The following is a 22,402-nucleotide window of genomic DNA, read 5'->3' on the forward strand; positions in this document are numbered from 1 at the left end:
TGCTGACTGATCCACATTTAAGGAAAGGAGGAAACAGCCTGTTGATCATGCACCACAATAGCTGTTGCATAAGCTGTGACACAGGAAAGCTCTCGTCAATATTTCATGGATTTGCAATGTGAGGTCTTGAAGAGCCAAGAGGGAGTATTTACATTTAGAGATTTTCTGTTAGGGAAAAAAATCCACAATGACACCTAAAAGCATTTTCATTCATATGTTATATTCAGCTACAGCATTGATTGTCACCCCATGAAAATGTTTTGTAAAAGTACCTCAACCTCAAAGTGTAAGCTTCTGAACTGTAAATGTAATTTTTTTAAATGTTCCCTTCACCCTAAGATGAAAACAAGCTTACTTTCCCCCCCAAAAGCTTAATTCTTACCCCTCTGAAGTTCATGAATCTCTCCCACCGTACATGTCCTCACATTTTCCGTCGCACTGGTTTGAGCCCTCCTCTCATACTGTAAGATTATTGTCAGTTGATGCATATGTGCACACAAGTGTGCATTTCATTCAACAATAGTCATGCAAGCGCGACTGCTCTTTTCCACAAATGGTCTGCTTTGCCTTCACACACCTGGAAACTGCCATTTACAAGCTGTTGGGCACAGAGCAGTTCGGGATTAGGTGGTTAACAAAGACTATACTACTCATGCAGCTTGACAGATAGAATAGTGCAGAAATATTAAAAAAATAAAAGCTATCAAATATGTCTATATATGCACACAGATTATGCAAGGGGTAAATGTCCAGTCCAGGTACATTCAATGCAGTTTGCTTGCGAACAGGCTGCAGCACTGTCTAAGCGGCTGAAACTGGTGCTATTGTCGAATCTGAAATAAGAGCGGATTGGCCAAATGGAAGTCTGTTCAAATAACACAGCACTTGAAACACTCCATGGTTCACCTGAGGCGGTTGAGCTGGAGGCTAAAAGGTGCACCCTCGTTGCATCAGCTCATCTTAAGCAGAGTGGGCGTTTTTTTTTCTCCAAGATAGAGCTGAGGAACTCATCTTCCCCTCTGTTAATGCCTTCGAGGTATCCAGACTCGGCCCTGAGACACAGTTCACAAGACACAATTTTGTTTTTACCTGTTTGTTGAGCCTGCCGGCCCCCCTGCCTTGATGTCGCCTCCGCACACAGAGAACAGTTGACCGGCCACTATGTGTTAGTAGAAGTAGCAGAGCAGTCTGCCGCAAATATTGGATGACACAGGCCTCCTCAGGCAGACAGTCAATGTGTGCTTGTGTCGTCATACTGGACCAAGTTGTTAGATGATATGAACTCTTAACTTGACTGTGCCACCATCACATCCTCGCTATGGATTGATGGAGGCGTTACTGGCTTCTTGCTTTGTCGGGACATCTGCCACAGGCTTCCTCGTTTAACTAACATGCAATGTGAAGAGTTGAATCCAACAAAGTTGATATGGATATTGAATTTAAGCGCAATAGTGAACACTGTGTTCGACAATGCAGAGGTCCAAAAACTCAGACTTGGTAGCTCAACTCATTCACCTCAGGGAAGAAGTCACGGAGGATAAAGTTATCCGTAAATGTTTCCAGTCAGAATGTTCTCAGGTTAAATGCATCAATCAATTTGCCAAATCTTGACAAAGCCTGAAGGAAATCCCGAAATGTTGCTTTACATGTATCTGGTGCGAATTGCACAGCATATGGATCTTTTGTTAAATGTATCAACAGAAATTCTGTTGTGAAGACGTATCTGTGGACTGAAGGGGGGTAAATGCTAAAGTAATCTTAGATAATTACACTGCAGCCATAATCTGCATCTGCTTAATGATTAATTCATCACCTGAAAACATTTAAGTACATTCTTGATAGTTTATTTTCTTTCTTCTGTCACTCTGGAAATGATTTATGTCAAATTGACTCTACTTGAAATGAATTAGTTGATAGCTAAAGAGACCAATCTGGGTTGAAAGATTAGTCTCTAAACAGCTGATTACAGGGTAATCAAACCACCTCATGAGAGTTTATGTAATCAGAATCCTGGGGTGAATGTAGAGAGAAAATGCAGATCAGGCTGACAGTGATACAGACAGCACTCTGTGGAGCAAACAGATGTTCCCTGTCTTCTACTTCATTATTTCATAGTGTTCATGTTGCATGCAGTGGTTTATGACCGTTGAATGTTTCCCACTGGTATAAAAAGGGGGTTGACCCTATAGCGTGAGCATTTTTACAATAAAGTGTGCGCTAAAGGATGATGGTGTGGAAATGTTTCTGGTGTAACTATTAAGACTTGCAAAGATAGATAAGATGATGGCTGTCGGGCTGCTGAGCGGAGGTCGTACAAGCAGCATCTTGCAGACAACGTTAGGTATTACATCGTGCGACTGTTATTCTGCTCTCACTGGGTGGACACATGCAGGACATTTACAGAGGAGACGTGTTCGCGTCCTGCGTGAAACCAAACTCCAATGTCAACTTCACACGTGTTACATAACATTTGGTTAGAAAGTCTGCTGTGGCTGTTTGTTATGTATGTACTATTGTATTTCAAACCTAACCTCAACCAAGTAGTTGTGTTGCCTAAACCTAGTTGATACACAATACTATGTGACATTGTGCATTTCTGCAAGTTTAATAAGAGTCTCATGTGAAACATATTTAATTAAATGTATTTTTGGTTCAACAACGTGGTTTGCTGAAACATTAAAACCTTTTCTAGTGACTGTTGAAAGTTACACAGCTTGATCCAACCAGATAATGCAAAATGCTCAACATAAAATGTTTAGGTTGGACATTTTGGTCCCGTCCTTCCTGTGGAAGTGAAACTGCGTTTGAACAACATGCGGATGGATGTGTAGTTTCCACAGTCAAACCGGCACATTGTCTGATGATGTATGTGAGCAAGTACGTGTTTGGATTACTCTATCTAACACAGCGGGGCACGCATGCACCCACACACACACACACACACACAGTCTCTTTGTACATTCATTACTATTGTTAGTCTTAATTTGACACATTTTGTTGCCTCAGCAGCCGGTAGATGTCATCTACTTTAATTCAGCAAATTTGAGAGAAAGTGAGAAGGGACTTCAGAGAGCAATGATGGTGGAAATGAGATAAAGAGAGGAACACAGAAGGATGGTAGCATATTCACAGTACAGTAATTACTTCACTGAAGCTCTACAACACTACGGCTACTGCAGTTACACACAATGTTTTAATGTCAACTAAAAATATACAACCTCTGCTATAATAGAGGCAGAAATGAAATGTGAAAATGTGGCTAATTACACCCTCTAATAATTGATAGAGGGTTTTCATGTCTTTTAATGTCGTTAAACCAAAGTACACAATAACAACTTCTACTCAGGGATCTTGTAAAAACTTGCAGCACAACAAATCCCATTGATGGTGGATTTTAAGGGTTAAAGAAGTGTTTCCCAACTAGTATTCATGTCAGAGGGATGTGATGTAAGTCTGGGGGAAAGACATTTCCATTGTGAACGCCAATATCATAAGACATGTTTAAAGGGATAATTAAATGTGCAGCTGAATCTGGCTAGATTATGCGTCTCCAAGCTACAAAATGCTGCACAAATTGTAACGGTGCACCAAGAACAGCAGCCCATGAAAACAATGTACTGTCTGTATCATATTACATACTGTAATACTTTTTTTTGTCTGAGACCAGGATCCACCCCAAACCACCTTGTAAATTCCTATTACAGCTCCTGGCTTTTTCAGCAGTGGTTGCCATGACAACTGTGCATTTTATTTCTGGCTCTCATGAAATGGTGTGAGATCAGAGATGCCAAATGTTATGTAAGACGATGTGCACTGTTCCAGACTGGGGTTTCCTGCCGCACAGAAGTTAACTAAAGCAATTCATTACAGGGGAATGGCAGACGCATTGCCTCCCTGTTCGCCTTAAATCTTTTATAACCTGCTGGTAATGTTATGACCGATATCCAAAAAGCTTGATGTGATGAGAGATGCTTTTAATAAAAGCCGCTCGTTTCATTGGAAACGTTTTGTATCTCGAACAGAAATCATGGTGAAGATGTGTGCATCCGTCAGAGAGGAAGGAAAAGGAGAAAAACCATAATCACTCTTTGACGATGGTGCGTTTTTAATAAACAGAGCTCGGGAAGAATTAATTAACTTGAATGGGATTACAGGACAAACTGGGTCATCAAGTTAGGATTTAAGTAAGTAGCTAATCACTTGTTGGATATAGGCATTTTATTATTCAAGTAGTCAAACATAATGCTTTTCATTATGCAATTTCAGTGTCATGTAATTTCACAGACACGTTTCTTCATTGAATGGGAAACCTAGAAAATGAAAGTCAGCAAAGCCAAGAGGGTTTTCTGTGGGTCACAATGTGACATTTTGCTTCAAAGATAGCACTGCATAGAGCTTCTTTTTTTTCATTAGCAGTTTCTGAGTTTTACAACGTTGCCAATGAGGCGTCACCAGCTGCAGACCCACAGAAGCACTGCTATTGACTCACAGTATCTCTCGGATACTCATCATGAACCTCCTGTGTTGCTCGCAGCCGATGTGTCCTTAAAGCTTTGGAACCGCAAGTGCAGGTCGGTTGTTCATTTACCACAGATTATAGTGCACACAATATTTATCAGAGACATATTAGAAGTGCTATTCTGTAGAAGTAAACAATCTCCATGTTTAGAGACAACACCATGAGGCTTGCATGATATCATGGTGAGAGCCTTGAACAAATTGCAGGTATTTAATATTCTCTTTTTTTAACGCTGAGTACCATACCTGTTAGATATAATAAACTATGAGCTTACTCTGCACATATTGTGTCTGTGTTATTGAAGATAATATAGAAAAACGTATGGTTGGCGAGCATTCACCATAAAGCGCCTTACAGAGATAATAGCAAAAGGATTTAGGAGGTTATACTGCACTTTTTAACCCTTCATATACAAACTACTTCATTCTGAAAATACAAAGTGTAAAAAAAAAGTTTAAAATGATGAGAAAATACTTTATCACAGATTCCAGTGGAGATAGCATATATATATATATATATATATATATATATATATATATATATATATATATATATATATATATATATATATATATATATTAAGTTGAGAGTTTTTTATTTATTATTTTATTTTTATTGACATTTGACCCATGTTTCCCTATTTTAACCATTCTTAAATTTGATCCTGAAATTAAAACGCACTTTGTCAAGTTTGTTTTAAAAGGAGCTTGACTAATTATAAATGTATTACCCTGGCGTTTAATAATGATGATTGAGCTATTAGGTGATTATGGTTTACAGGTCCATGTGATGAGTAAGTGGTACGGGTGCTATAAATAGCCACATCTGTGCTCAATAACAACTGTTCTGGTGTCGTTGGAGAACCTTGCAGATGCAACAATCGGTGAAATTGCACAGCGTCTTTGCTGTTCTTGTCATTGACAGAGTTTATACGCAAACATATGTTTATACACATTTCACTATTTATTTGTATACGTGTACATGTGCGGCCACTTGATATTGAGATTGATAAAACAGAATCAGGTGTACATATGGCTTCATAAATATACACTGAGCCGTATGCATCTGGCCCTTTTTACCTCATGAGTAATAAACTTTTCTGGCAGTAAAACACCATGAAAAAGCATTGATGCAGCCCTTCTTCTGCACTTTGACGTGAGCAATATCTGGCTGAAACAGGACATTACGTTCATTTAATCCTCCTTTAATAGTTATTGTTACTGTATTATAGAGCATCGCGTCAGTGTTAAGATATGACTTCAAACGATCATACTATGTTGAGCAACAGCCATTGTTAGTAAAGTCCATTTTTTACTCATGACAAGCCATCTATGACAATCTATCAATATGCTAATAATAATTCAATTTATCGTTCATGCATCGGTGTCTCACTCATAATATTATCTACAATATGTTGTCTTTCTCGAGTTTTCTCCGGTGTAGTATTCTCTTTACCGGCCCAACTAGAAATTAAACTCTTCTTGAGACATTAAGGTCAGCAATAGAATCAGTTGTCAAACAATATTGAAATATTCAAGTCATTATAGCTTGAAGGAGATAATCAGTAATGTATGAAACATGATACGTTAGAAGTAAATGGCTTTACATTGAGCTCTAAAACCTCCAAGCAGCTTTGAAGGCAGAAGTGGAAGATGGCATTTGAAAAAGTGTAGAAACCCTTGTGGTGTAGAAGAAGATATATATATATATATATATATATATATATATATATATATATATATATATATATATATATATATATATATATATATATATATATATATATATATATACACTTTAATAAAAGCAGTATATTTGTTATTGTGTGTATAATTGTCTTTTAGTGAACTTCAACACTAATAATTCATAATAATTATACTAACATGTGTATTTTAATACTGTGACATTGTTTTACTTAACATGGTCTCTCTATTCAAAGAGTGTACTTGGTCTACCGTGTTGGAGGATGAAAAGTGAACATAGCGCAATCAGAGCAAGTCTCGCTCCAACTTGCTCGTATCTTATTTTCCTCTCTTTCTTTCTCCGTCTCTGAAACAGACCAGAAGTTTTCACCTTGGTCCCCGTCTCGAAAGTTCAATGAAGACAGACGCCTCCCGCCAGCCAGGAACATGAAGGGCTTATCGGGCAGCCGCTCCCATCACCAGATCCCTTTACCCTATGGCTTGGACTATGACCCCCACGGCCATGACCTCCACGCTCACCATGGCGCTGACACCCGCCACTCATCCTACCTGCTCAGCCCCACAGAGAGCTGCCCCATGGACTTCCACCACCGCTACTCGCCACGCAGCTCCATCCATTCGGACTGCATGATGATGTCCCCGGTCATGATGCCTCCAGTTGCTGTGCCTGACCACATCTCCAGCAGCACCTTCCCCAGAATGCACTACAGCTCTCAGTATTACGACTCGGCCACAAGGGACGACTGCGCTGCCATCACAGCCTCTGCCACCTCGCCGGCGGTCGCTGCTGCCGCGGCCGCAGCGGCCGCCTCCTCCCATCTCGCCGGCACCAAGAGCAACCGCCTTCCCGCTAACCTACTGGACCAGTTTGAGAAACAACTGCCACTACACCGCGACGGCTTCCACACGTTACAGTACCAGCGCACCTCCACCACCACTGAGCAACGCAGCGAGAGTCCTGGCCGCATTAGACACCTTGTTCATTCTGTCCAGAAGCTCTTCACCAAGTCCCATTCCCTGGAGGGGTCGTCCAAGATGAATGGCACAAAAGGTGACATTATGGGAGGTGGAGGAGGCAGTTATCACCATCATGGCCACCACTCCACCAAACATGGTAGCAAGAGGAGCAAGAGCAAAGAACGCAAACAACGCTCTGGCGGCTGGTGGAGCTCAGACGACAACCTGGATAGCGACAGCACCTACCGCACACCCAGTGTCATGTCGAGACACCACGGGGAACATGTCAGCCACTGCTACCCAGATTCCATGCACAGCCATCACTTTGGAGACATGTCACTCAAGACCTCTAAGAGTAACAATGATGTCAAGTGCTCAGCCTGCGAGAGCATGGCCATGGCGCCCGAGGGCAAATTCATGAAGAGGAGTTCCTGGTCGACCCTGACAGTCAGCCAGGCCAAGGAGGCCTACAGGAAGTCATCGCTTAATCTAGAGAAACCCATGATGCACTCGGACTTCAAGCCTTCATCGCGAACATTTCACTACCTGCAGGTAAGTTGTTCTTTACTTTATTTGTCTTTAAAAACAGAAATTGAACAAGGTTCATATACAAAAAGTGGTTACATTTCTTGAAATGTATTGTACTTATTTCAGGTACTATATATACACTGTATATACTGAATAGACACTCCAGAGGGTGCTCGTCCATAGAAGCAGAGGAGGGAGGCGTCCTCCTCTATTTTTGAGAGGCAAGAGAAAGATCAAATTATAAAAAGAATAACTGGTTAAAATAAACGGTCACAAAACCTCAGTATCATTTATTACATGTTTTCCATTCTTATTTAAAAGGCATTCATAATTAAAATTTTAATAAAAAGTGCTTTCACAGCTACACATGCAGGCCAGGGAAAAATTGGTGGCGTTGGAGGACGGTCCCCTGCTGTTCAGGCTGGACCTCTTCTATCAATCTGTCATTTATCTTTTCATACTAATATGATTGGCCAAAATACGTCAAATGATTTGCTCCCGTTGGGCTGTTTCCATTCAACATGCCATCCTTAATTCTCTTCCAATGTATTGGGACAAGCGCGCAGTTAAGATGAGATTAGAACATCTATTATAAAGTGCGAATTGTGAGCTACTTTTAAACACATCACTTAAAAACAATCCATTTTAATTAGGCCTTTACAACCCAATTTACCTGTGCAGCAGTCCGTCGCCTATACCGAGACTCAGTGCCGTGTGAGTGGTTGAAGTAAACCCTCACAAAATCTCAGTTGCACGAGCAGCAGTTTTCTGACAGGCTTCCAGTGACACATTGGACACACAAGGCCCATTCCTATCCAGAGCCTGCAGGGATTTTTTTGGAAGAAATTGTGTTATTGTTCTACTGAATCCTTTTTTGTTGTAGATAAGAAAGTAGGGATAAGTAACTGGCGAGCAATAATAATGATTGAAAAGCACTTTTCAACCTTAAGCACAAAGTGATTCCAAAATTCAAAGATATGCAGAACACAATAAAATAAAATCTGAAAGCCATGCGATCCCCTGATATACATTTAAACCTTGCCATGAAGCACTGGTGCTATTCTATGATTAAAAGATCAAATGTTTATCGTCCAATGCAACCACAGGATTCTTGTCAATGTTGAATATCCGTCTCATTCGAAAGAGCTCGCAACGCAGTACTTCAAGCCTGAATTTCAGTGGTAGGTTGAAAAGGTAGTAAATACAATGAAAGCCTGAACATAACCTGGAACTATAACAAACAATAATTGAGATCAATATCCACCCATCCCCACAGAGGATCTTCTGAGTAAAATTTAATGATTGATGTATTGATTAGAAAAGCCTTTCAGGCTCCACCTTTCTGTTACTCTCCTGGGGCGATTACAGTGTCCAGTGAGAAGCCGATATATTTAACCAGGATTCCCTTTTGTGCAGTCGCCTCAGGGAGCTATTGTCTATTCAGACATAGAGATCATTTTATGGAATCGATGTCATGGTGGAGGAGGATACAGGGCTACCTGAGCGAGACTTCAACGTTGAAAAAACACAAGTTAGGCATTGAAACAAAATTTGTATAAACTGTTAAGGCAGGCCTGAAGCAGTAGGTTGCAAACTAAAATAGAAATAAATTGTGTTATACACGGTTTATCAGGCCTCCGACTTTACCATCCCACTGACATATTAGGAGGACTGGACTAGTTTAGCCACAGGTACTGGCTTCAAAAACAGTCAAAGCCAGTGTTTTGAGATAATGGCTATCTTTGATTCAATTTCTTTTCATTTTTGATTTTCAGCACTTAGCAAACGCTCTCATTCAGAGTGACCCAGTCACTGCAACATTATAATACCGTAAGCTTAAATTCATGTTTCAATTTGCTTCAAATGAAAGGGGTTTAACGTCTACAAATAATGAAAACATGGTGACAGGGAGATTCGCTACAACGACAAAAGAGGCATTATATTTAGGGGTTAGTTGTGCTCACAACAACACTTTTTGATTAGAAGTTGGCCTGCACAGCCCATCATGAAATGATCGACTGCTTGAAATGGGGATGAGAGGACTTGAAGTGTTTGGCCATTACTAAAGCTTACCCCATCAAACACACAATCACAGAAAAGGCTAAATGTGTTGGACACACTGGCATTTGGACTCAATTTCAGAAGCGTTGGCAAGAACGACTTACGCGCATGCATTAGAATAAGGTTTCACTAACCCTACTTTCACTAATGACAGGGAACGGTGCTGCTCTCACATAAAGCTACGAGATGCATTTGTGTGCATTCTTGGAGGAGAAGAGGTTGAATCTTAGCACAGTGCACACACTTTGATGTGTAGTGCACCATTACACACACACACACACACACTGCAGTTGTTTGTGTGCCATGGGGACAGGAAGCCTCTGTCAATACAGAGGCTCTCTCGCTGGCATTTGACAAGCTTATGTGTCAGCGGGCGGAGACCCTGCAGCTGCCACATGGGCACATTCTGCACTGAGCGTGTCCACACTGAGGCCCTTCTTCAGTGGAATACGTGAGGGGGAATCTGTACTGAGGCGTCGTGCTCATTGCTTTGTGTGCTCATCGGATTTTATCTGTTTGATGTGTCTGGGTCCTTTAGGTCTGTGTTCACTGGTGATGAGGAGGACAGGTCTGCATTGGGCAAGCTGTTGACATAATCTTATTTCAGCAAGTGTCAAGTCTTCAGGCTAGCCTCCAAACCCAAAAACCTCAGTTGCACTGTTGGGTCGAAGCTTACGTCAAACAAAATGACTATTACACATGGTGGCAAAAATACAAATGGTTGTGAAAATCTTAAAGATCATCATGAAACATCAACAAATGTAAGCATAATCCCTGTAGATTGCCCGTGTCTAGGACCATGAAATCTGTAAAAATGTATGGCTGTAAATCTTAAACTTTACGATCTGAATGAGGCTCAATGTAGAGATATTGTGCAATGTGACAATCCTACAGTGATTTTTCAAATTACTGAAAGTGAGTTATAGCAGACATATGCTTAAAACAATACTTCTATTTTTGCATTTCTATTGCTTTCTTTAAAATTATATACATGTTTTTTCATGGCTTACTTAGTCTCCTGTGGAAGAGAAATACTTTATTTGAATGGGATAAAGCTTGGTAAACAAAGTGTAAATAGAAAAAGGTTTGGCCTGGTCTAAGGATCTGGAAGCATGTTTTGAATGTGGAAAACAGTATAATGTTTGAAGTTAAGGCAAACAGTCTCCGAATGTTGCAGTATTCCATAAATCATCTTCAGTCAGTTATATCTTCTTGCCCTTGCTTGTCGGTAATGTGGCCAGTGCAGCGCTTTCCCTTAAGTGTAATAATGAAATCTCTCAGGAGATGGCAGGGAATTTTAAAACATTATCTGGGGAGGAACTTTGTCTCCTCTTGATGTCTCCATGAGAGTATCAACTGTATCGTCCCAAAAGGTTGAGCTGATCTCCTTCCAAAAATATACAGTGGACACTGCAATACATTATGTTTATTGGAGCACCCTTCAGTTAGACAGTGTTGGACTGTATGCCTGATAAAACAACGGAGCATTTACCTCAAAATACATGCCACAGTTTCAGGGACCGATTTGGGTTATAATATGCACTCTAGTCAAAAGGTGCTGGTTAACATTTTGCAGTTACAACAATTGGGTGACTATGCTTTCAGAACCTACTACAGACTTAAGTAGACATCATTCAGTGTCACAAATCACATATTGCATCACAACTAAACATCACACTCTAGGACGAAATTACAGGACTTCTTCACTTATGAACAAGAAATTGTTCTGTCGTTTCATAAGTCAGTGTTTCTGTGCTTAACAGAAATTAACGTTTGCTACATGGTCTTACAAAATTAACCCTCTGCAGTGAAAAATATGCTTAAAATCCTCAGTAATAACTAACAGCTCGCCTGTATAGCTGCATTGGAGCCACAGCTGAACATACTCCTTCAGGTGTGGCATCAAATGAGCACAAAAATTAGGTAATGCTAATGAGCTCGCGCGATGCGTCCTTGAGTGATGGCCGCCTGCTTCACCATAGCCCCAGAAGATCAATGGTCGTGCATTAGGAGGGAAATGATTCTTTTACTTTATTGCGGTCTTTAAGCCTAATTAATTTAGTTTCCAGACAATTGCTGCATTTTATTCCACTCATGAGGGAGAGAATAAACGTATGCAGAGCCAATTAGTGTGTGTGATAGTTTTACTGATAGGTCTTTGAAGGAAGACAGATGCAGGTGAGTTAATTTCCATGTTACCTTCCCAGGTTATGTGGAGCTAGAAAGCACAAAGGGTGACACACAAAGATGATACCTAATATCGCACATCAGCGAACCGAATGATCGTCATCAATTTCCCTACTCTCCTGTTGTATACTTGCAGCATGGCAGCGAGCCATGCTTCCCAAAAAGATTCAAAGGAGAGTTCTAGCAGCATATGGTCGAGATGCTTCCCAACCCTTTTCATTTTCACTACAAAAACATAAAATATACTAGATTAATGATGGTGGAAAGCAATGGGTCCTATTATTAGCATCTCTTTTCTCTCCGAATTTCCCCACTTGCCTCCTCCTATAGCGGCAAAAATGGTCATCAATTTAATGTTAAGTTTGCCGATGCGGACTTTCACCCGTGTGCCCTGCTGAAGCGGAACGTCAAGTCAGAAAAGAAGAGATTGAGAGCGGGAGAGATGGCCTACAAAAGCAGATATAGATGAGAAGCAACGTGATCGAGAAAGCGTTGCTCCACCATCAGCCACTCTGCTCTCTGTGAGAACAGTTTAGTGGCCGTGGCAGAAAAACAGCAAAGCTATATGATTGAGCAAAGTGAGTATCTGGCAGAGCATTAGGGACAACCCTTCGCCCGGGGCTGTTGTTTCAAGAGCTACGGCTGCCCTGTCCGCTGGGACGACTGCTCCAGCTGCACCACACTCTGACACAGTGTTGTACTCGGTACACGACTCAATCAATATTGCGCCTGTAGTGTGTGACACATTGCCATCGTAAATCACCATCTTGGGGAACACAAAACCTCACTGTGTTTGTGAGGGGCATTGATTTACATCTCATGAATAATTTGTCAATATTAATCACAGTTCAGTCTCAGTCAAATCAGGTGAGCTAAAATGTAAACAGTATGTTCAATATGGCAATAACAATGTTGAGGGTAATTGCATCTTTGGAGTTAGTTGTATTCTGCCTTGATTTCTATGACATCAAAATCTAATTGAAACTGTCTGGTTTTCAGAACATGAGCACACAGTGTACAGTAATTAGCTCACAATCACTTAATCACTGTTAATCCTGATGCTATAATGTTAAGAACAGTTACTGTTCACACTTATGAGAATATTTAACACATGAATGTATCTATGCGACACCGTGTCATGTGGTTACATACCTATTTGAATGTGAATGATGTATGTAGTTTTTGATCACATTTACGTGCTGCATGTCAAACACATATGCTGCGCTGCTTTGGCAGTCAGTCAAAGATAATTTAAGCAGTGATGCTGTGCCATTAATGGCAGTGAGCTGATTTAAAAGTCGCAGCCCAAGCCTCAGCGCTGTGATTGGCAGTATTAGCTGTGCAAGCATAAAAATATACAAACTCTGCCAAACACTGTCAAAAGTAGGAAAGGAAATACTATTAATCGTTTTCTACAGATCCTTGAATTAAGTATGCCCATGTTTTGATTTGCAATATGAGTGCTATTTTCACAGGGTGTTTTTAGCCTTCCAATTCAACTGGTTTGATGATCCTGCAGATGTAAAGTAGTATTTGAGCTCTTTCTAGAAACATGCTGATGTATCTACTTCATGTTAATTTTCTTCCACAAACATGGATTCTATTCAAATTAATGAAATGAAGGGTGTAGATATTATTATAGTTGTTAAAATGCTGACATACTGTACAACTGGAAAATTTGACATTGATTAAAATGTATCTAAAGTTCTAGTGCTCTGGGAGAAATACTACAATTACCTTAAATGATGGATTTAGCAAAAATATCATTTTTTTAGACCACTAAATTGCATACACAAACAAAACTAAACGAATGGGTGTTACTTTTGACCAAGATGTTTAGACTATGCAAATAAACCTGCACATCTAAAGGAAACCCATGCAAATATGGCGAAAACAAACTTATAATTCATAAGCCTTGCTGTGAAGGTCCTGCCAAATTAAAACCCATAACACTGTTGATTCATCTCTTTGTGGAGATGAATCAACAGTACATGACCAATTCCCTTTTAGGATGCCGTCCACCTCGTTATTAACAATCACTATTCCAAAGAATACAAATGGGACAAGGCCTTCACAATTTGGACAATTGAATAAAATGGCACATTGCGAACATTCAAAGTAGCAAGTAGGCAATGATTTCAGAAGCCATAAAGAAAGACTTCTGGATGTCTCAGCTTCTTGGTGGCCCTCTAGGGGCCACATGCAGTAATGGCAACACATGTTTTATTATTCCTGCCAAATAGAAGGAGAATTTGTCTGTTTGAACAAAACAAAGAGAAACAAAAAAATGAGAAAATATGTTTTAAAGTAATACAGTTCAATAAGTTCATTATGATGTGTTTCACTGCTGCAGCACTGGAAACAGCCTAATACAGTAACTTGTACTATTTTACTTCCAACACAAATAGTGTATTCTGTTGACATCAGCTACTACTTTCGTTGTCAAGTTTAGTTGCGTGAACAGTGGTTCATGTTTTCCATAAGAATGCTACAAAGTGCCTGTCTGTGTTTGCTGTTAAGAACTTAACTGAGAGAAACCCATTAGATCTGATTGTCATGGGTGAAGTAAGGATTAGCATTTAGTTAAATTTGAGATCCCAGGCTTAGAGGGGAATTAAATAAAGGTAGAGTTTGTCACTAGGGGTGTGAGGCAGCTTCATTTTCTGTTCAGGGAAAATCCCGGCAGAAGTTATTTGACTACTTGTCCGATAGAGTTCTCACACTCTTTGGCTAATTGGACCTCATTGTACTTGCAAATAATATCTCTGATGTAGTGCAATCTACACGCTTGCTATTTCGTCTCTGCACGACGGAACGAGTCACCACAGATACCGACTGAAGTAATCAAGTAATATAACCTCATGATCATAAATGTGTATGTCGAATTCAACACAGGTGTCTTGTCTCCCACAGGTACCCCAAGATGAGTGGAGTGGATACCCAGGCGAGAAGGATGATGAGATCCCGTGTCGACGGATGCGCAGCAGCAGTTATGTCAAAGCTATGGGAGAGGTGGATGATGAGAGTGGTGACTCGGACACCAGCCCTAAAACCTCCCCACAGAAGGCCATTCGGCCTGATGCTCTCGTCCTCAAATCAGCCATGCAGAGACCCCATTTAGACTCCCAAAGGTAGGCCTTGCTGCCGAGCTTAAGATGTCCAAGCCAAAGCTATGTGTTGATTTCAATTTGTTCCAATTGTTTTCATGAAACCATTAAAAGGATTAATGGAAGCTTAGAAGGCATGCTAAAAACTAGGCAACGGTTTCGAAATGTACCTTTTCAAACTATTGCTTGTTAAAAAATATGACAATTTACAGGAATAGCTCAGGAGCCGGTGGTTGTCTTTAGGTCAATGTAATGAACTGCTTTTGCTTATTAATCATTACATGCAAGGGCATATATTTTGTTGAAGTGCGTCTTGAGTGAATCTGAGGAGAAAGTAATAGGACTGTCCAGTGACTGATAAATGGTAAAAAAAAAAAAAAATACTAAGTCAGAACAAATGATGAGAGGGTTAAGCTTCACAGTGTCGCACACAAACACACACTCAATTATGATGGAGGAGCTGACAGGCAGGGCGTTGTATGTATGTATGTATGTATGTATGTATGTATGTATGTATGTATGTATGTATGTATGTATGTATGTATGTATGTATGTATGTATGTATGTATGTATGTATGTATGTATGTATGTGTGTATGCATGTGTGTATGTATGTATGCATGTAGTGTATGTATGTATGTATGTATGTATGTATGTATGTATGTATGTATGTATGTATGTATGTATGTATGTATGTGTGTATGCATGTGTGTATGCATGTGTGTATGTATGTATGCATGTAGTGTATGTATGTATGTATGTATGTATGTATGTATGTATGTATGTATGTATGTATGTATGTATGTATGTATGTATGTGTGTATGTGTGTATGCATGTGTGTATGTGTGTATGCATGTAGTGTATGTATGTATGTATGTATGTATGTATGTATGTATGTATGTATGTATGTATGTATGTATGTATGTATGTATGTATGTATGTAACACATATTCAGTGTTTGAAGGAGGAGTTGAAAAGGAGAGCATTCACAGGTTTGTGTACAAACCTCATCTTCATTACATGTTTTCTTTACAACCCACCTGAAATTTGAATTCAGAGCTTCTGCCCTTTGAACCATCGAACTCAGACTCACTACTTTGTCTCGGTGTTCAAGCTTAACTGTGGTTTGCGATGTGTCTGAGATGTCCCGAAGACACTTGAAGAGGTTTTACATTATTTGGTGATTCCAAGGGAAGTTGCTTGGCAACAAAGAGAGGGTTTTGGTTGCCGTTCCTTACATCATTGTTTGCATTCGTGGATAACAGGAAGCTGCTGTTAAGAGTCTTACTTGTTGACTTGTCTTATAACCACATCGCTTGCTTGCTCTGGAGCGTTGTGGTCTAAGTATTTGCTCGACAACCGTTTCATGAGATCAAGAACAGTGCTCTGGAGTGCCAATTGGGTTTTTGTGTTTGTGACCTTTTTCATCTGCTAGCTTCACTATTTGCCCAACATCTTACACGGGCAATGTTCCTCATGTCACCACAGTGTTGTTGACAAGTCTGTAGAAAAACTGTCACATTTATATAATGTCAGCCTCTCGAGTACCGGATTAAATGTACACTGAGCTTACTGGATGAGGGAATCATCGCCACACAGGACATACATCAAAGGTACTGACTATAGTGTGGAAGAAGTGTGGAGCACAGTACTTGCCATGGAAGATTATATATATATATATATATATAAATTAATGATTAATTATTCAGAAGCCTGTCAATAATAGTAATTGTTATTCTAATTATGACAGTTTTAATAGGTTATTCTTATAATAATATAACAGGTTGTTGGACCCTGTTTTTCAAACATCTTTCATTCTGACTTGACTCCTTTATTACCGTTACTTAAAGAGTAACTTAACACCGGGCTGAAAAGCAGCGTTAAACACGTGCAAATCAGCAACTATTTTCAGGGGCTGTCGAGATACTCTCGAATAACTTCCTAAATAATTCCTCTGTGGTGAAATGTATCTGTTGCCGTCTCATATTCCATCAAGTGTATTTGTGACTCAGAGGAAGCTATTCTGTCACCTTCACATTCACGCGAAGCGCGTCGTTGCTCAGCTTGTTTTTACTCGGCTTATTGTTCTCTGTGACTGTTTTTTCCAGGCAGTGGGGCTTTCAGATGTAGTCAAATTCTGTGAACCTGGAGCGGCGTCATGCAGCCGTCATCCCCACTGCCACATTAGGGCTCTGTGCTATTTTTGTTACCATCATCTCAGCTGACTTCTGATCACTTATGTTCACAAACAAATCCGCCCTCTTATTTTTTAGCTTTTGGCGGAAAATGTAATAATATCTTATAATTGCAGATTGTAACTCTCATTGTTTCTCTAATAAAAACCAGAGACGAGCCGAGAAGATGCTCTCTATCGTTTCGGGATGGAAGAATGTTTTGTCATTGTAGTTAAACTAGAAGTGAACAACGCAAGTCACTAAAAATAGTTAAATGTTGATATCAGCATTGATGCTAGCCAGTAGATGTGGCATAATAAGTGCATTATTTTCCAGTGATGTTCCATGTGTGGCTTTTGAACTGTGCAACCGTATCTATCCCCACCCCCTGTCCTCGTTCAGCCAGGGCTACCACTTGCAAACCACAAGAGATATGCGACCCCACCCTAGTGTCACGCTGGACCCTGCCTCCTTTCACCCTCCGCCCTTCCGCTCTCGCAACCAGAGCTACATGCGCGCCGTCAGCACCCTCAGTCAGGCTAGCTGCGTCAGCCAGGTGAGTCTTAAACACATACATCGCACAGAGGCAACCCCTGGAGACATTAGTGAGAGCTTATGTTCTGTTGTTTTGTCTGTTGTAGCTTTGTGTGGAGGGCTTCACAGAGACATAAAAGCATCCACAGGTGTCCCTATTGGAGGTCCACAGCTGATTGTTTTAGAAGACATACTGTCGCCACGGCTGTCTCAATAGGCAGGAATAATGTGCGCTGTTTGGGATTGGAAATTGATGAATCAGCTCGGGACACAGATGTTGTTTACAGTTTTTTTTTTTTTTTTAATTAAGAATCATGAAATTGCACATAATTGAGTGACTAAGACATCAGTTTCACATGAGACAGTCTGCCTCCTGATTTGGCCCACGGATGTCTGGAAACGACCCCTCACAAACGATGCATCCCTCTCCTGCTGTTGTGGCACGCTGGCTAACGAGCTAGCAAACAACACCAAAAGCAACAGTTTGTTTTGGTTCACAGAATATGTTTCTACTACTTGTGCTTAAGTAGAGACTCGGGCAAGAGGCGCAGTAATGTCACGTCTAACCCACACACCAACCTTTTCTGCCATCTTCCTTTTTCAAACCCTGCTCTGAATCTTTACAGTTGGAGCAATTATGCAAGTCTGTTTTGGACCTCCATGGTGGAACAAAACGTGTTTGCTGTAAAGATGTGCGACTCAGCAACAGGCCCTCCATAAGGAGAAGAAGTAACACAAGTAGCGAGAGATTCTCTCCAAAAGAAGGGTTGTACAATCAGCTTACTCCTGCTGGTGTCAACATTTTAAATTAATAATGGAAATATTGAAAAATCTCTCTCTACTTTAAGTAATTTTAGTATGTTAAATGCTGAAATTATAAGAAAAAAGCAGAGGACAGAGACATGACAGGAGGTAACAGTATTGGATAAATAGTTCCTCTTATAGTGGCATGATTTAGTTGCATGTTCTTGACAATAAGTGAATTTATCTTGTGCAAGCTAGAATCACTTAGAATATTTGTAGAAGCTAGAAGAAGAATTCAGACTGCAGTGTACATCTTAGTTTTGGGGTTTGAGGTGAAAGGAATGTTTTAACACAATATGAATATTTTTCTGATTGTTTCCTGTTGTCATCTGCTTTTTTTCATTTGATCTTGACATTTATTCAGTTTAAGGTCGGAATGACAGTGGCATTTCCTTACGCTAACACTCCTTCATATTTGCTGTGCAAAGGGGAAGAATCAAAGTGAGAAAGAGAAAGGACGAGGAAAAATTAAGGACTGCTATTCCTGTTTTTGTCTCTCAGGTGAGTGAGACTGAGATCAATGGCCAGTTTGAGTCAGTTTGCGAGTCCGTTTTTAGTGAAGTAGAATCCCAGGCCATGGAAGCCTTGGACCTGCCTGGTTCGTTCCGCACTCGAAGCCACAGTTACCTCCGTGCAATTCAGGCTGGTTATTCCCAAGATGACGACTGCTTGCCTTCAATGACATCCTCCACTGTCACTTCAACTCTCAGATCAACAGGTAAAACAATTCCCCCCCTAAATGAGAGAGGGCATAGGCTACATATCCTCATACATCCTATACATGCGCACAAACTTGACATACCTGCATATGTACAGTGGGGAACCCTTGAGCTTCAGCGATGCCGGGCTGAATGATCCCAGTTTATTTTTTCTTTGGAAGCTATGGTGTGCGTGTGTTTGTTTTTGCCTCTGCATACTCCAAATTGTTGAGATGGATTTGCTTGTGTGTTACTCTGCACGATTCACGCATCATTAGCCAAGCTTCTGGTTGGTCCCTTGTGGTGTTGCCAAGCTGTAGACTAATGAAGGGTGGGAGGGTCGCATAAACACTGAGGTGCCAAAACACACGCGCACGGTACACAATATTACAACACAGCGCAGACACACACCATGGCATGCCTTAGAGAACAGGCCTTACCCTGAGCATGTTAAACTGTGGTGCTATATATGTGTTGTGCCAAGCGTGTGAGTTACTCAGGGAGGGGTGAAGACCGAAACGGGCCAGGGGTAGGAGCGGTAGGTTGTTGACATATTTGTGGTCAGAGGATACAAGCCCTCCGCCTGTCCTCCCCCTGCTCTGTTGCACCAACACATTAGCATATGCTTTGTACCCGACCTGGTCATTGACCTCGTAAAATTACAAAAAGCACAATCTTGTAACCAATTTAAGGTAAGTCAACAACCTCTAGAGACTATAACACGGACTGGTTGCACAAAGGAACCATCTACTGATACTGATATATTCGTTTGAGAAGTACAACCTTCAATTACTTGCAGTATTGTTGTATTGTGTTGTGTTGAACACACATCTCAGTCAAAATAACTAATGAATTGTATGTAAAGTTTATCAGAGGACTGCCTAAAGTTTATGAATAACTGACTGTCGCAGTCATCATCATCAACTGCAAGTTTCCAAACACATTTTTAACTAACGTATTTTTAGCCACAATTACAATATGACAGTGAAACCAGACTCAACATGTTCTGAAAACAACACATTCTGTTTATGGACTTGCATATTTATATGTCCTACGTGCTGAATTTTAAAACAGCATGGAAGCATGTCAAGGTTTTGTGCGACACAATTGCGACAAAAGTGCAAGCAATATAAAATGATCATTTCAGGTTTTTTGTGCAAGCAGTCTTTGCAGTAACTCCCTCACTAAGTGCATTTGGTGTTTACCTGCAAGAGTAAAGCTATGAACCCTATTGAAACATTTTTCTTTAATTATGTGCATTTTTAAATATTATGACCTGGATTTTCATTGTTTTTGTACACTTTTCTGTCACTTGAATATTGGAGACAATTGCACTTTTACTCATTTTGTGGATTTTCTTTTCTTCTGCAATCTGGACTTTTGTTTTTGGAATCCTTTCATATTCAATTGGGTTTCCATCTACGATTTCTTCGATGTGACGAGTACTGAGGATAAAGGAGTGTTCTCCAATCCCACTGTCTTATTTGCTGAACTCTATTCATTTAACTCTCTGCTTCAAAGCTGTCAGCTCTATGTGGACTTAAACGAGCAGTTGACTGTACAATATGTTTTGAAGTTGTATTTTGAAGATTGGCATGATGCATCAATTATCATATGTCAAATAAGGTTATAGCAACCCAGATGAAAGGTTCCCTGGATGGTGATTAATTGTATACAGCACCGTCACCTCCCAGTCAGGCCATACTAAATTATATTTTTCCTTTGGTGTACTCTTTGCACTGTTAACTCCATTACTAATTAAGTAACTTATCCAGCCTACCTTGGCTGAGAAAAACATTGATTCCTGGGATCATGTTTTTATGTTAGTATTCAGTTCCAGTTGAATTGTAAGCGGCTTATGAACCAAACCCCGTGTGAGGCTAGTGGGCCCTTGAGTGGGGAAGGGATCCCATCATGCTCCATAGGGCAGACGAGCAGCAAACCCCTCTCCATTTGACCATCCATCTCTTGAAGGATAACCAGGTGGAAAGAACAACTGGAGGCATCAGTGATGATTGTTGCAGGTATTTTAATGTTGACACGCATACATATATCTATGTATATGTGTGTTTTTGCACTGCCTTCTCAATAGAAATAATAGATACGTAGAGTTTATATATATAGCTGGTAGACATACCGCATTATGTTATCCTAAGTAGCAAACACGGTTCCAAACAACTCACAAAACCTCAGACTTTTAAAATGTCTTCTTAAAACCTGGATACCTTTGAATATTGATTACAGTGATGAATGTGACGCTGGCTTTTGTGAGTTGTTTACCATGTCTCTATTTTAAGTGTGCTTAGACCACATTGTAAGTGTAAATGTATGCGAGATGTACTTCCCAAACTTTTCAGAATGTTTTCATATGGCAACCATAAAATAGCTCTGAATGTTATCACATTGCCACTGTCTCCAATCACTTGTGAGAGCAGCATGCGTCTGCTGTACATTTGTGAACGTTATTTTTTTTAACGTTAATTTGACTTCTTTTAAAAAGGCCACATGTGGCAGTCTAACCCTTGGCATTGAGTCCGTCAGCTGTCTTTGACTGTGGGATTGCAGCCTCTCCCTGGTGCAGCCCCGAAGGGGGGAGAGACCCCTCCCCTCCCCGGGTTACTTACTCCACATGGTCTAATCAGCCACCTTGGACCTGATATGTTCAATAGGGTTCATATCTGCTTCTTGACCCAGTGGGTTGTGATTCTTTTACTCCCTTTACATCTTTTCTTTTGCACAAAATGGCACTAAATAATAATCACTTTTGATGTTTGGAGAAAAGGGTTCTCAGAAAATGGAGTCATGATTTGGTAACGATGGATGTATTTCATGTTTAATTCCACTCTTTGCTGTGCTGTGCAGTGAAAAGATGGAAAGAAGCCTTGAGATGACTGAGAAGGCAGTGTAAAAACATTGGGAAAAGCCTACAGTATGTGAGTTCAATGACAATACTTGTTGTCTTAGTTAAGTTATTTGGGAAAAGGTGCTGTATATTCTGTACAGGCTCTGACAGGAAGTAGCTCTATTACTTGGAGATGACCCATTTTGGATTGTCCGTAAAACGCTCTCCATGAACACCACAGGAAGTTCATGCACATATTTTACTGATAATCAGCAACTTCCCAAAACA

The 22,402-nt window shown here is 40.4% G+C and overlaps 2 protein-coding genes across 2 annotated transcripts in view; both read left to right on the top strand.

The window, feature by feature from the left end:
* Positions 1-22,402, top strand: part of dlgap2b (discs, large (Drosophila) homolog-associated protein 2b) — a 66,113-nt gene that overhangs the window by 38,151 nt on the left and 5,560 nt on the right. Inside the window, exons 2-5 of the mRNA XM_068577283.1 lie at positions 6,578-7,731; positions 14,869-15,086; positions 17,639-17,792; positions 19,076-19,292. Of these exons, the coding sequence (XP_068433384.1) occupies positions 6,578-7,731; positions 14,869-15,086; positions 17,639-17,792; positions 19,076-19,292 (1,743 nt within the window). The remainder of the gene's footprint in view (positions 1-6,577; positions 7,732-14,868; positions 15,087-17,638; positions 17,793-19,075; positions 19,293-22,402) is intronic.
* Positions 19,043-22,402, top strand: part of LOC137785786 (disks large-associated protein 2) — a 32,530-nt gene continuing 29,170 nt past the window's right edge. Inside the window, exon 1 of the mRNA XM_068577284.1 lies at positions 19,043-19,075. The gene's annotated coding sequence lies outside the window, so the exon portion shown is untranslated. The remainder of the gene's footprint in view (positions 19,076-22,402) is intronic.

Source organism: Clinocottus analis, unplaced genomic scaffold (genome assembly GCF_023055335.1).
Source record: "Clinocottus analis isolate CAN_PGR_092001 unplaced genomic scaffold, fCliAna1.0.p SCAF_15, whole genome shotgun sequence".
Classification (NCBI taxonomy): domain Eukaryota; kingdom Metazoa; phylum Chordata; class Actinopteri; order Perciformes; family Cottidae; genus Clinocottus; species Clinocottus analis.